At 41.8% G+C, this 12515-nt stretch overlaps 1 protein-coding gene across 1 annotated transcript in view; it reads left to right on the top strand.

The window, feature by feature from the left end:
• The first annotated feature begins 6717 nt into the window (after nt 1–6717).
• form3 (FH2 domain-containing protein formin 3) overlaps nt 6718–12515 on the top strand; it is a 49098-nt gene continuing 43300 nt past the window's right edge. Inside the window, exons 1-2 of the mRNA XM_080273138.1 lie at nt 6718–6784; nt 11909–12024. Coding sequence (XP_080129264.1) covers nt 6718–6784; nt 11909–12024 — 183 coding nt within the window. The remainder of the gene's footprint in view (nt 6785–11908; nt 12025–12515) is intronic.

A 12515-nucleotide genomic window follows, 5' to 3' on the forward strand; every position in this document is an offset into this window, starting at 1 on the left:
AGAGAGAGAGAGAGAGAGAGAGAGAGAAAGTCAGGGTGGTAGTAATGAGAGGATAATTGAGCTGCACCCCGGCTCTCTCTCTCTCTCTCTCTCTCTCTCTCTCTCTCTCTCTCATTATACCTGCCGTAGAGAGAGAGATAAAAGGAAGGCAACACAGCAGTAGTAATCATCCCAAGGCTTTATTTATTTTATTTTTATTTAATAGGATTGACTGTGGTATCTAATTTATGGGACAAGGAAAAGGATAAAAAGGATAAACACGGGTAAACCCTTCATATATTATCATTTATTTAACACCTGGAATTACGTCCGTCTAAAGAAGATGGAGAAGGAGAAATAATAATAATACAAAATAATAATAATAATAATACAAAATAATAATATTAATAATAATAATAATAACAATAATAATAATAATAATAATAAAATAATAATAATAATGAGTGACAACAATAATAATAATAATAATATTGAGTAACAATAATAATAATAATAAAATAATAATAATAATAATAATAATGAGTAACAACAACAACAACAACAATAATAATAATAGTAATAGAGTTGGTCTGATCAGGAGAGGGTACAATTTTTGGAGTGTAGTCTGCCTATTAATTTTTACTACGGAAAAAAATAGTGAAAGAATCATGAAAAATAACTGGAAGAATCAGGAAGATTTAGTGAGAAAATTCGTGGCTGAGACAAGGATAGAGTGATTATATTATGATGGTGAGGGGGAAAGGGAAGCACAAGGCCAGAGTGAATTGTTTAACTGATAGCTACATTAACCTTTTCATGATGGGAGCAACTCGAGGTATACATTCTGAGTGTTTTATTATTATTATTATTATTATTATTATTATTATTTATTATTATTATTATTATTAATATTATTATTATTATTATTATTTGATGTTTAGTTGTTTCCCTTTAAATTGGCATTATATAATGAAAGCCTGATGACGTAATTCTTTCTCTCTCTCTCTCTCTCTCTCTCTCTCTCTCTCTCTCTCTCTCCACACCAGCTCTGTTGCATCATTACTACTGCTTCCATTAATGTTGCTTTCACTTATTTTTATTTATTTTAGCTTTATTTTTTATTTATTTTTGTTAATTATATCATTTATTTTTATTCAGTTTATTTTTTATCTATTTAATTTTATATATTTTTATTGTTTATCTTTTTTATTTATCTATTTTATTTTATTTTTATTCAGTTTATCTTTATTTTTTATTTATCGATTTTTTTTAAATTTTACCGTTATTTTATTTGTTTTCATTTTCTTATATTATTTATTTATTTTTATTAATTTTGTCTTCATGTTGTTATTCAATTTATCTTTATTTTTATTTGTCATTTAAGTAACTTCATCTTTATTTATTTATTTTTATATATTTACAGAGTCACGTCAACACCCGCCCTTAGGAGCCGCCTCAGTCGTCTCCCTCCTGCGGCATCCTTCGGTCCGGGTGTACAGCCTTCTCAAGTCACAACTCAGGTACTAATACAGTCCGGACTCCAGGCCGTATAAGACCCGCAAGAGAGAGAGAGAGAGAGAGAGAGAGAGAGAGAGAGGCCCGCTGATGACGTTAAAAAATATATTAATAACCCTTAATAGGAGAAAGGTTCCCCTCCCCTGTACTAATATATTCCTTAACGCCTTCCCTTAATTGATTTATTCTCTTGGGGGAACTAAAATATATCTTCCTTAACGCCTTCTCTTAATTGATTCATTCTCTTGGTGGTACTGATGTCTTCCTCAACGCATTTACTTTATTGATTTATTCTCTTATATTCCTTAACGCCTTCCCTTAATTGATTTATTCTCTTATATTCCTTAACGCCTTCCCTTAATTTATTTATTCTCTTGGGGGAACTAAAATATATCTTCCTTAACGCCTTCTCTTAATTGATTCATTCTCTTTGTGGTACTGATGTCTTCCTCAACGCATTTACTTTATTGATTTATTCTCTTATATTCCTTAACGCCTTCCCATAATTGATTTCTTCTCTTATATTCCTTAACGCCTTCCCTTAATTGATTTATCCTCCCGGGGGTACTAAAATATATCTTCCTTAACGCCTTCTCTTAACTTATTCATTCTCTTGGTGGTACTGCTGTCTTCCTCAACGCATTTACTTTATTGATTTATTCTCTTGACGGTACTGTTATATTATTCTCGGATTCTCCCTCAACGCCTTTCCGCAGTTGACTTATCTTTTGTTCTTGCTATCTCCAGACGATTTTATTCGGCTTAGAGAGAGAGAGAGAGAGAGAGAGAGAGAGAGAGAGAATATTTGAGGGACTAATACAGCCTTAACACCTTCACGCATTCTCTTTTGTTCTTGCTATCTGCAGACGATTGTATTCAGCTGAGAGAGAGGGAGAGAGAGAGAGAGAGAGAGAGAGAGAGAGAGAGAGAAGAGAGAGAGAAATATGGGAGACAAAACTGATACCATGAGAGAGAGAGAGAGAGAGAGAGAGAGAGAGAGAGAGAGAGAGAGAGAGAGAGAGAGAGAGAGAGCTAATATCAACATTCAGTACATTGGTAACAGAAGAATATTATTGAGGCGAAGAAGGTGTAAAATGTCCATAAATAGCGCTCAGTCTGCTGGTGTGGGCGTGGGTGTGGCAGTGGGAGTGGGGAGTAGGTAATGCAGGATAGACACTGGTAGCGCTGAGCCGTACCCGCAGAACACGAGAAATAAAAGGATAGCGTTATATGTGGACCGCCCTGTACAATAAATCGCTAAGGGAGAGGCGTTACGACAGCACCCGAGTCGCCAAATATCCAGACTTGGGTTTGAGTTCAAGGGTTGGCTTAAATACGGTTCTGCGGTCTATACTCTTTTGTTATTATTATTATTTTTATTATTATTATTATTATTATTAGTTATTGTTATTATTTATTTTATTTTTATTGTATTATTATTATTATTATTATTATTATTATTATTATTATTATTATACTATTATTATTTATGTATTTTATTATTATTATACTTATTATTATTTGTTTATTATTATTGTACTCATTATTATTATTATTATTATTATTATTATTATTATTATTTTATTATTATTATTATTAATTTATTATTTTATTTTATTCTTTTTCTTATTATTATTTTATTATTATTATTATTATTACTTTATTATTTTATTTTATTATTATTATTATTATTATTATTATATTCCAGTAGTTCGGACTGGCTGAAAGACTTCCTAGCCCGGGACGGCCTAGGGGTGCTGTTGGACTCCCTCGCCCCATCCTCGCACTGCATCTCCCACGCTTATTTGCAGGTGCGGCAGGTATATAGACGCGCGAGTATTTTTTGATATATATGTTTTTCTTTTTTTAATATCATTTCCCGGTATAATTTTACACACATCCTCACACTGCATCTCACCACCTCATCCTCACACTGCATCTCACCACCTCATCCTCACACTGCATCTCACCACCTCATCCTCACACTGCATCTCACCACATCATCCACACACTGCATCTCACCACCTCATCCTCACACTGCATCTCACCACATCATCCTCACACTGCATCTCACCACATCATCGTCACACTGCATCTCACCACATCATCCTCACACTGCATCTCACCACATCATCGTCACACTGCATCTCACCACATCATCGTCACACTGCATCTCACCACATCATCCTCACACTGCATCTCACTACACCATCCTCACACTGCATCTCACCACATCATCCTTACACTGCATCTCACCACATCATCCTCACACTGCATCTCACCACCTCATCCTCACACTGCATCTCGCCACATCATGCTCACACTGCATCTCACCACATCATCCTCACACTGCATCTCACCACATCATCCTCACACTGCATCTCACCACATCATCCTCACACTGCATCTCACCACATCATCCTTACACTGCATCTCACCACATCATCCTTACACTGCATCTCACCACATCATCCTTACACTGCATCTCACCACATCATCCTTACACTGCATCTCACCACATCATCCTCACACTGCATCTCGCCACATCATCCTCACACTGCATCTCGCCACATCATCCTCACACTGCATCTCACCACCTCATCCTCACACTGCATCTCACCACACCATCCTCACACTGCATCTCACCACATCATCCTCACACTGCATCTCACCACCTCATCCTCACACTGCATCTCACCACATCATCCTCACACTGCATCTCACCACCTCATCCTCACACTGCATCTCACCACCTCATCCTCACACTGCATCTCACCACCTCATCCTCACACTGCATCTCACCACCTCATCCTCACACTGCATCTCACCACATCATCCTCACACTGCATCTCACCACATCATCCTCACACTGCATCTCACCACATCATCCTCACACTGCATCTCACCACACCATCCTCACACTGCACCTCACCACATCATCCTCACACTGCATCTCACCACATCATCCTCACACTGCATCTCACCACATCATCCTCACACTGCATCTCACCACATCATCCTCACACTGCATCTCACCACATCATCCTCACACTGCATCTCACCACATCATCCTCACACTGCATCATGCCACATCATCCTCACACTCCTCACCACACCATCCTCACACTGCATCTCACCACACCATCCTCACACTGCATCTCACCACATCATCCTCACACTGCATCTCACCACCTCATCCTCACACTGCATCTCACCACATCATCCTCACACTGCATCTCACCACATCATCCTCACACTGCATCTCACCACCTCATCCTCACACTGCATCTCACCACCTCATCCTCACACTGCATCTCACCACATCATCCTCACACTGCATCTCACCACATCATCCTCACACTGCATCATGCCACATCATCCTCACACTGCATCATGCCACATCATCCTCACACTGCACCTCACCACATCATCCTCACACTGCATCTCACCACATCATCCTCACACTGCATCTCACCACATCATCCTCACACTGCATCTCACCACATCATCCTCACACTGCATCTCACCACATCATCCTCACACTGCATCTCACCACATCATCCTCACACTCCCTCTCTCGCTTATCTTCAGGTGCGTCAGTTTTTCTTATATTTTTCCTATTTGAAATTTAAACTTTTAAATAATAATTTTCTGGTATAGTTTTGCTCATGGACTGACGCGTTATTTTCATTTTTCTATATATTTTTTATTTTGAATTCATGTTATTTCTCTCTCTCTCTCTCTCTCTCTCTCTCTCTCTCTCTCTCTCTCTCTAATTCCTGGTTTGTCGTATTTTGTATTTCAGTTTATATATGAATTTCAAGTCTCTCTCTCTCTCTCTCTCTCTCTCTCTCTCTCTCTCTCCCTCTACCTGATACGTTTCTCACAGTTTTCACCTGTACTTCACGCTTCTTTCACAGTTCCTTCCACTTGCGTTCCACGGTCGTAGTTTCATGTCCTCTTCTGCCAGTCTCTCTTCATGTTAGTTTCTTTTCAATGGTTTTCTCGTTTAGTTGTGTTTGTCTGCGCCTTTGTGTGTGTGTGTGTGTGTGTGTGTGTGTGTGTGTGTGTTTTACTCCCAATTTTCACCGTTTCGCCCCATTTCACCTATTTTCATCCCAATTCCCCTCCCGTCCACCCAGTCTTTGCCGTTTCACCCAATTTTCACCTCATCTTCGTCCAGTTTCATCCCATTTTCACCCAATTTTTGTCCTATTTCGCCCAATTTCAACCTGTTTTCACCCAATTTTTGCCCCATTTCACCCAGCTTTACCCAGTTTTTTACCTCAATTCACCCAATTTTGCCCTATTTCACTCAGTTTCATCCCATTTTCACCCAATGTTTGCCCTATTTCGCCCAAGTTTAACCCATTTTCACCCAGTTTCATCCCAATTTTTGCCGTTTCACCCATTTTCCACCAATTCACCCAGTATCATCTTGACCCAGTGTCATTTCAGTTTCACCCAATTTTTTGCCCTATTTCACCCAACTTCAACCTATTATCACCCAGTGTCATCCCCATTTTTGCCCTATTTCACCCATTTTCACCCAATTTCCCCCATATCACACAATTTAACCCATTTTTTCCTATTTCACCCAATTTTACCCAATTTTTACATCATATCACCCATTTTCACCCAACTTTAGCTCATCTTCGCCCAGTTTCACTCAGTTTTCATTTCAGTTCACCCAGTTTCACCCAATCTTCACCCAATTTCATCTTTTTTCACCCAATTTTTGCCCTGTTTTTCTTTCATCCTATTTTTCACTTAATTTTGCCCTATTTCACCCAATTTTTGCCCAGTTTTAATCTATTATCACTATTTTGCCCAATTTTTACCCATTTTTTGCCCTATTTCTCCCATTTTCACCCAAATTTTTCCTATTTCGCCCATTTTCATGCAAATGTTTGCCCTATTTAACCCATTTTCATCCCAATTCTTGCCCTATTTGACCTAATTTTTGCCCTATTTTTTCTTTCATCCAAATTTTCACTCAATTTTGCCCTATTTCACCCATTTTCACTCAATTTTTGTCCTATTTCGCCCATTTTTCACCCAATTTCTTGCCCTATTCCAATTTTCACCCAATTTTTGCCCTATTTCTCCCATTTTCAACCAATTATTTGTTGTATTTCACCCAATTTTTGCCCTGTTTCACCCAATTTCGCCCCAATTTTCCTCGTCTTTCAGGTGGAGTGTGCCGCCGCCATACGCTCCGTGATGGATTCGCGCATCGGCCTGGATTACATCGTTGAGAATAAGGAATACACTACCAAGCTTGCGGCAGGTGCGTGTTGGCGTTAAGAATTGATGATGATTGATGACTGCGTTGATGAGTGAATGGGTGTTCCGTTGCGTTGAAGGCGGTGGCGTTGATGGTCGATTGAATGGATGTTTCGTTGCGTTGAGGGTTGTATTGATGGTGGGTGGCGTTGGTGACCGAATGGATGTTTTGTTGCGTTGAGGGTGGCGTTGATGACTGATTGCATTGATGGTTGATGACACTGATGACTATATTGATTGGTGGCGTTGATGACTGCATTGAGAATTGATGGCGTTGATGATCGATTGAATGCATGTTTCGTTGCTTTGACGGTTGTGTTGATGATTGATAATGTTGATGTAGTTGATGGTGTTGACTGATTGCATTGATGATTGGTGGCATTGATGACTGATTGCATTGATGATTAGGGGCGTTGATGACTGACTGCATTGATGATTGGTGGCGTTGATGACTGATTGCATTGATGATTGGTGGCGTTGATGACTGATTGCATTGATGATTGGTGGCGTTGATGACTGATTGCATTGATGATTGGTAGCATTGATGACTGATTGCATTGATGATTGGTGGCGTTGATGACTGATTGCATTGATGACTGATTGCATTGATGATTGGTGGCGTTGATGACTGATTGCCTTGATGATTGGTTGCAGTGATGATGGGTGGCGTTGATGACTGATTGCATTGATGGGTGGCGTTGATGACTGCACTGATGTTTGGTGGCGTTGATGACTGATTGCACTGATGTTTGGTGGCGTTGATGACTGCATTGATGATCCGTTGATGACTGATTACATTGATGATTGATGACTATTGATGACACCGTTACATTGATGACAAATGGCTAATAAAACAGAGTGGTTTTGGAAATGGTGTGTGTGTGTGTGTGTGTGTGTGTGTGTGTGTGTGTGGTTAGTGCGGTCAGAGAAGCTGAGTGTGCGTGTGCGTGTGGTCAGAAGCTCTTTGTGTGTGGTTTAGATGTGTTTACATGTGTGTGTGTGTTTTATGTACGTGTATGTGTATGCCATAGTAGACATAAATGATTGTGTGTGTGTGTGTGTGTGTGTGTGTGTGTGTGTGTGTTTCAGATAATTTTTCCGCAGTGCAGTGTGTGTGTGTATATGCGTTTGTGTGTGTATATGCGTGTGTGTGTGTGTATATATGCGTGTGTGTGTGTGTGTATATGCGTGTGTGTGTGTGTGTGTGTGTGTATGCGTGTGTGTGTGTGTGTGTGTGTATGCGTGTGTGTGTGTTTAAGACGGTGATGGCTTGTGGTTTGTGGGCGAGACATATCCTCATGTGCATGTCTGTATGTATGTACGTACCGGGTATGTATGTATTGACTTTTACATGTATGTATATGCAGTTTTGAATGTGATTATTATTATTATTATTATTATTTTATTATTATTATTATTATTATTTTATTATTATTATTATTATTATTTTATTATTATTATTATTATTATTATTATTATTTTATTATTATTATTATTATTTTATTATTATTATTATTATTATTATTTATTATTATTATTATTATTATTATTTTATTATTGTTTTTTATTATTTTTTCTCCTCCTCCTCCTCCTCCTCTTCCTCCTCCTCCTCCTCTTCCTCGTCTTCCTCCTCTTCCTCCTCCTCCTCCTCCTCTTCCTCGTCTTCCTCCTCTTCCTCTTCCTCCTCTTCCTCTTCTTCTTCCTCCTCCTCCTCCTCCTCGTACCACCACCTCCACCACCACCACTACTACTACTACTACTACTATTACTACCACTACTACCATTTTTTTCCTCTTATCTGCCATTTGTCTCACTTGTCTCATTCTTGTCTCACTTGTGACATCACTCAGAAACCTTGACATTGCCCATCACACACACACACACACACACACACACACACACACACACACACTTTGTCTGTCTGTCTGTCTCTCTCCCTATCAGTATCTAAAAATTTTCAAGGGTTTGACCGTGAATTGCGTTTTTTTTTCTAGTGTGTGTGTGTGTGTGTGTGTGTGTGTGTGTGTGTGAGAGAGAGAGAGAGAGAGTGAAGGAAGAGATTGTGGTGCAGATGGGTCAGAGGTAATGGGTTAAGGTCAGGCAAGGTCAGAGGTAATGGGTCAAGGTCAGGTAATGGGTCAAGGTCAAGTAATGGGTCAAGGTCAGGTAATGGGTCAAGGTCAGGTAATGGGTCAAGGTCAGGTAATGGGTCAAGGTCAGAGGTAATGGGTCAAGGTCAGACGTAATGGATCAAGGTCAGGTAATGGGTCAAGGTCAGGTAATGGGTCAAGGTCAGAGGTAATGGATCAAGGTCAGGTAATGGGTCAAGGTCAGGTAATGGGTCAAGGTCAGGTAATGGGTCAAGATCAGAGGTAATGGGTCAAGGTCAGGTAATGGGTCAAGGTCAGGTAATGGGTCAAGGTCAGGTAATGGGTCAAGGTCAGGTAATGGGTCAAGGTTAGGTAATGGGTCAAGGTCAGGTAATGGATCAAGGTCAGGTAATGGGTCAAGGTCAGGTAATGGGTCAAGGTCAGACGTAATGGGTCAAGGTCAGGTAATGGGTCAAGGTCAGACGTAATGGATCAAGGTCAGGTAATGGGTCAAGGTCACAGGTAATGGGAGGGGGAGGCCGAGGATAAGATGGAGGAATGGAGTGGGGAGGTATATGAGAGGGGGTGTGTGAATTGGGGGGGAGGGGAGCTAAATGGCGGGGGACAGGGCGACATGGAGGCGATTTGTTTGTGGCCACCCCTTACGGGATATAGGCGTCTGGCAAAAGATAGATGGAAATAGGAGCCCCAACCCTCTCATCGTCGGAGCAACTCTAGTCCTCTCCTTCCATCAAAACCACGCCATTATATTTTGCTTAAAGTGGGTCATAGGAGCCTGAGAGTGTTAATAGTTTTGTCGAGGGAAGCAGTGTGGATATTGAGAAGACATAAATTAACATAAATGACAGTATTATGTTGGAATGTGGAAAAAATCGCTAAAGAAGAGGTGTTACGGTTTGTGTGTGTGTGTTTAAATGTATGTTGATATGTATGTCTGTTTGTATGTATGTACTGTGTGTGTGTGTGTGTGTGTGTGTGTGTGTGTGTGTGTGTGTGTGTGTGTGGGAGGGGGTGTGGGTGTTTGTGTGTAGATATGTATGTCTGTTTAAGTGTATGTATGGTCTGTGTGTATGTATGTATGTATGATTATGTGTGTGTGTGTGTGTGTGTGTGTGTGTGTGTGTGTGTAACTGTTCGATTGTATATTATGTATGTGTGTATCGATGTTTGATTGTGTGTGTGTGTGTGTGTGTGTGTGTGTGTGTGTGTGTGTGTGTGTGTGCGCGCGCCTAACAATGAAAGTGAAAGGGGTTACAGAATATGCGTTTGTTTGTTTGTTTAAGTATTCATATTGTTTTTTTCCATCAGTTTCTTGCTTTCTTTATTCATTGTTTTTGTTGTTTTTTTGTTTCTTGTTTGTTTTTGTTTTATTAAGTTTTATTTGTTTTGTTTGTTAATGTTTTCTTTTTGTTTATTTCTTTTGTTGTTTACGTGCATGATCATAGCTGCTCATTACTCTCTCTCTCTCTCTCTCTCTCTCTCTCTCTCTCTCTCATTTTCCTCCATCCATCTTCCTCTACACTTTTCCCTTCCTTCCTCTCCTCCTTCCTTCCTTCACGTTTCTCTCTCTCACTTCCCTCCATCGTCATCTTTCCCTCCCTCCATTTACCTGTCTGTCTGTCTGCCATCTGTCAGTTCATCAATCTGTCTCATCCGTCATGTCCTTCCCTTCCTCCACTTTTCTTCACCCATCCATCTCACTCACTCTGTCATCACTACTTCCCTCTCCCTTTTCCTCCCCACCCCCCCACCCTTCCTTCCTCCCTCCCTCTCTCCCCTCTACCCTCCCTTCCTCCCCCCTCCCTCTCTCTCCCCTTTTCCTACCCTCCCTTCCTCCCCCCTCCCACTCTCTCTCCCCTTTTCCTACCCTCCCTTCCTCCCCCCTCCCACTCTCTCTCCCCTTTTCCTACCCTCCCTTCCTCCCCTCTCCATCCCCGTTTCTTACCCCTTGCATTATTTTTCCTTCCTCCCTCCGTCTGCCTTCCCCCCTACCCTCCCTTCCTCCCCCCTCCCTCTCCCTCCCCCCTCCCTCTCCCTCCCCGTTTCCTACCCTCCCTTTCTCCCTCTCCCCCTCCCCCTTTCCCACCCTCTCAGTATTTTTCCTTCCTGCTTCCCTCCCTACATCTTCTCTCTCTCTCTCTCTCTCTCTCTCCTTTTTTCCTTTTTTTTTTTTTTTTAGTAATGTATTTATTTTGATTAAGGTAAGTGATTTTTGGTTTAATTGTCACAGGGCAGCCTCACACACCTAAACCACACACCTGCCATTACACCAACCTCTCACACACACACACACACACACACACACACACACACACACACACACACACACACACACACACACACACACACACACACACACACACACACACCGCTCGCTGGTGCAGTGGTAACGCTCTCGCTTGCCAACTGGTGGACGGGAGTTCGTGCCTCACTCAGGTTGCGAAAAGTTTCACTGACGAAGTGGGTGGTTACTGTCCCCCTTGAGCAAGGGGACGGGTGTGTGCGTGTGTGAAGGTCACAGCTTTGCCCTTAGATCGGACTATATGAGCTCTCAGCTCCCTTCCGGGAGGGTATAAGCTGACGATCACGACCCTCAAGAACTTGACCGACCCGGTGAATTACACACACACACACACACACACACACACACACACACACACACACACACACACACACACACACACACACACACACACACACACACACACACACACATGTATCCCACAGTCTTCCCATTCACACACCACATCAACCCCACACACCTGTCTCACACACCTACCCCACACACCTATCCCACAGTCTTTCCATTCACACACCACATCAACCCTACACACCTGCCTCACACACTAACCCCACACACCTGTCACACACCTACCCCACACACCTGTCCCACTGTCTTCCCATTCACACACCTCACCAACCCACACACACTCTCATAAACACATCACACCTTTGTCTCATCTTTCTCTGTTCACCTTACCCACATCCCCAACTCATGCATTTCTTTCTCATTGCAGCTCTCGACACCAACAATGTGACAATCAAGAAGCAGGTGTTTGAACTGCTGTCGGCCCTCTGCGTTTACAACACGGATGGCTACAACCGCGCCCTCGATGCGTTGGAGCACTACAAGGTGGGTGGTGGCTGTGGTAGGGATTGGTGTACTCCTTTCACTTCAGCTTGGCCCAAAACTGCCATCCCTCCATCTTGAATTTGGAGTTGTAACAGTGGAGTAAGTCTAGAGTATGGTGATAGTCATGAGGAAGTGCTGTTGTGGTGTGGATGTGGATGTGATAGGAAGCTTTAGGAGAAACACATTAAGGTGGTTTGGCCATGTGGAGAGGATGGAGAGTGAGAGACTGACGAGGAGGGTGTATGTGAGTGAGGTGGAGGGAGGGGGAGGCCAAGGATGAGATGGAGGGATGGAGTGGAGAGGTATATAAGAGAGGGGGATGTGAGCTGGGAGCAGTGCAATGAAATGGCAGGGGGACAGGGCAACATGGAGGCGATTTGTTTGTTGCCACCCCTTACGGGATTACGGCGTCTGGCAATAGATAGAGAGATAGAAGTGCTGTGGAAGGGATGGAGAGAGTGCAGCTGTATTTTCTGCTGAGTTACTTTAAA

This window comes from Coenobita brevimanus, chromosome 53, assembly GCF_032717465.1.
Source record: "Coenobita brevimanus isolate Jiangsu-jjx chromosome 53, ASM3271746v2, whole genome shotgun sequence".
Lineage (NCBI taxonomy): Eukaryota > Metazoa > Arthropoda > Malacostraca > Decapoda > Coenobitidae > Coenobita > Coenobita brevimanus.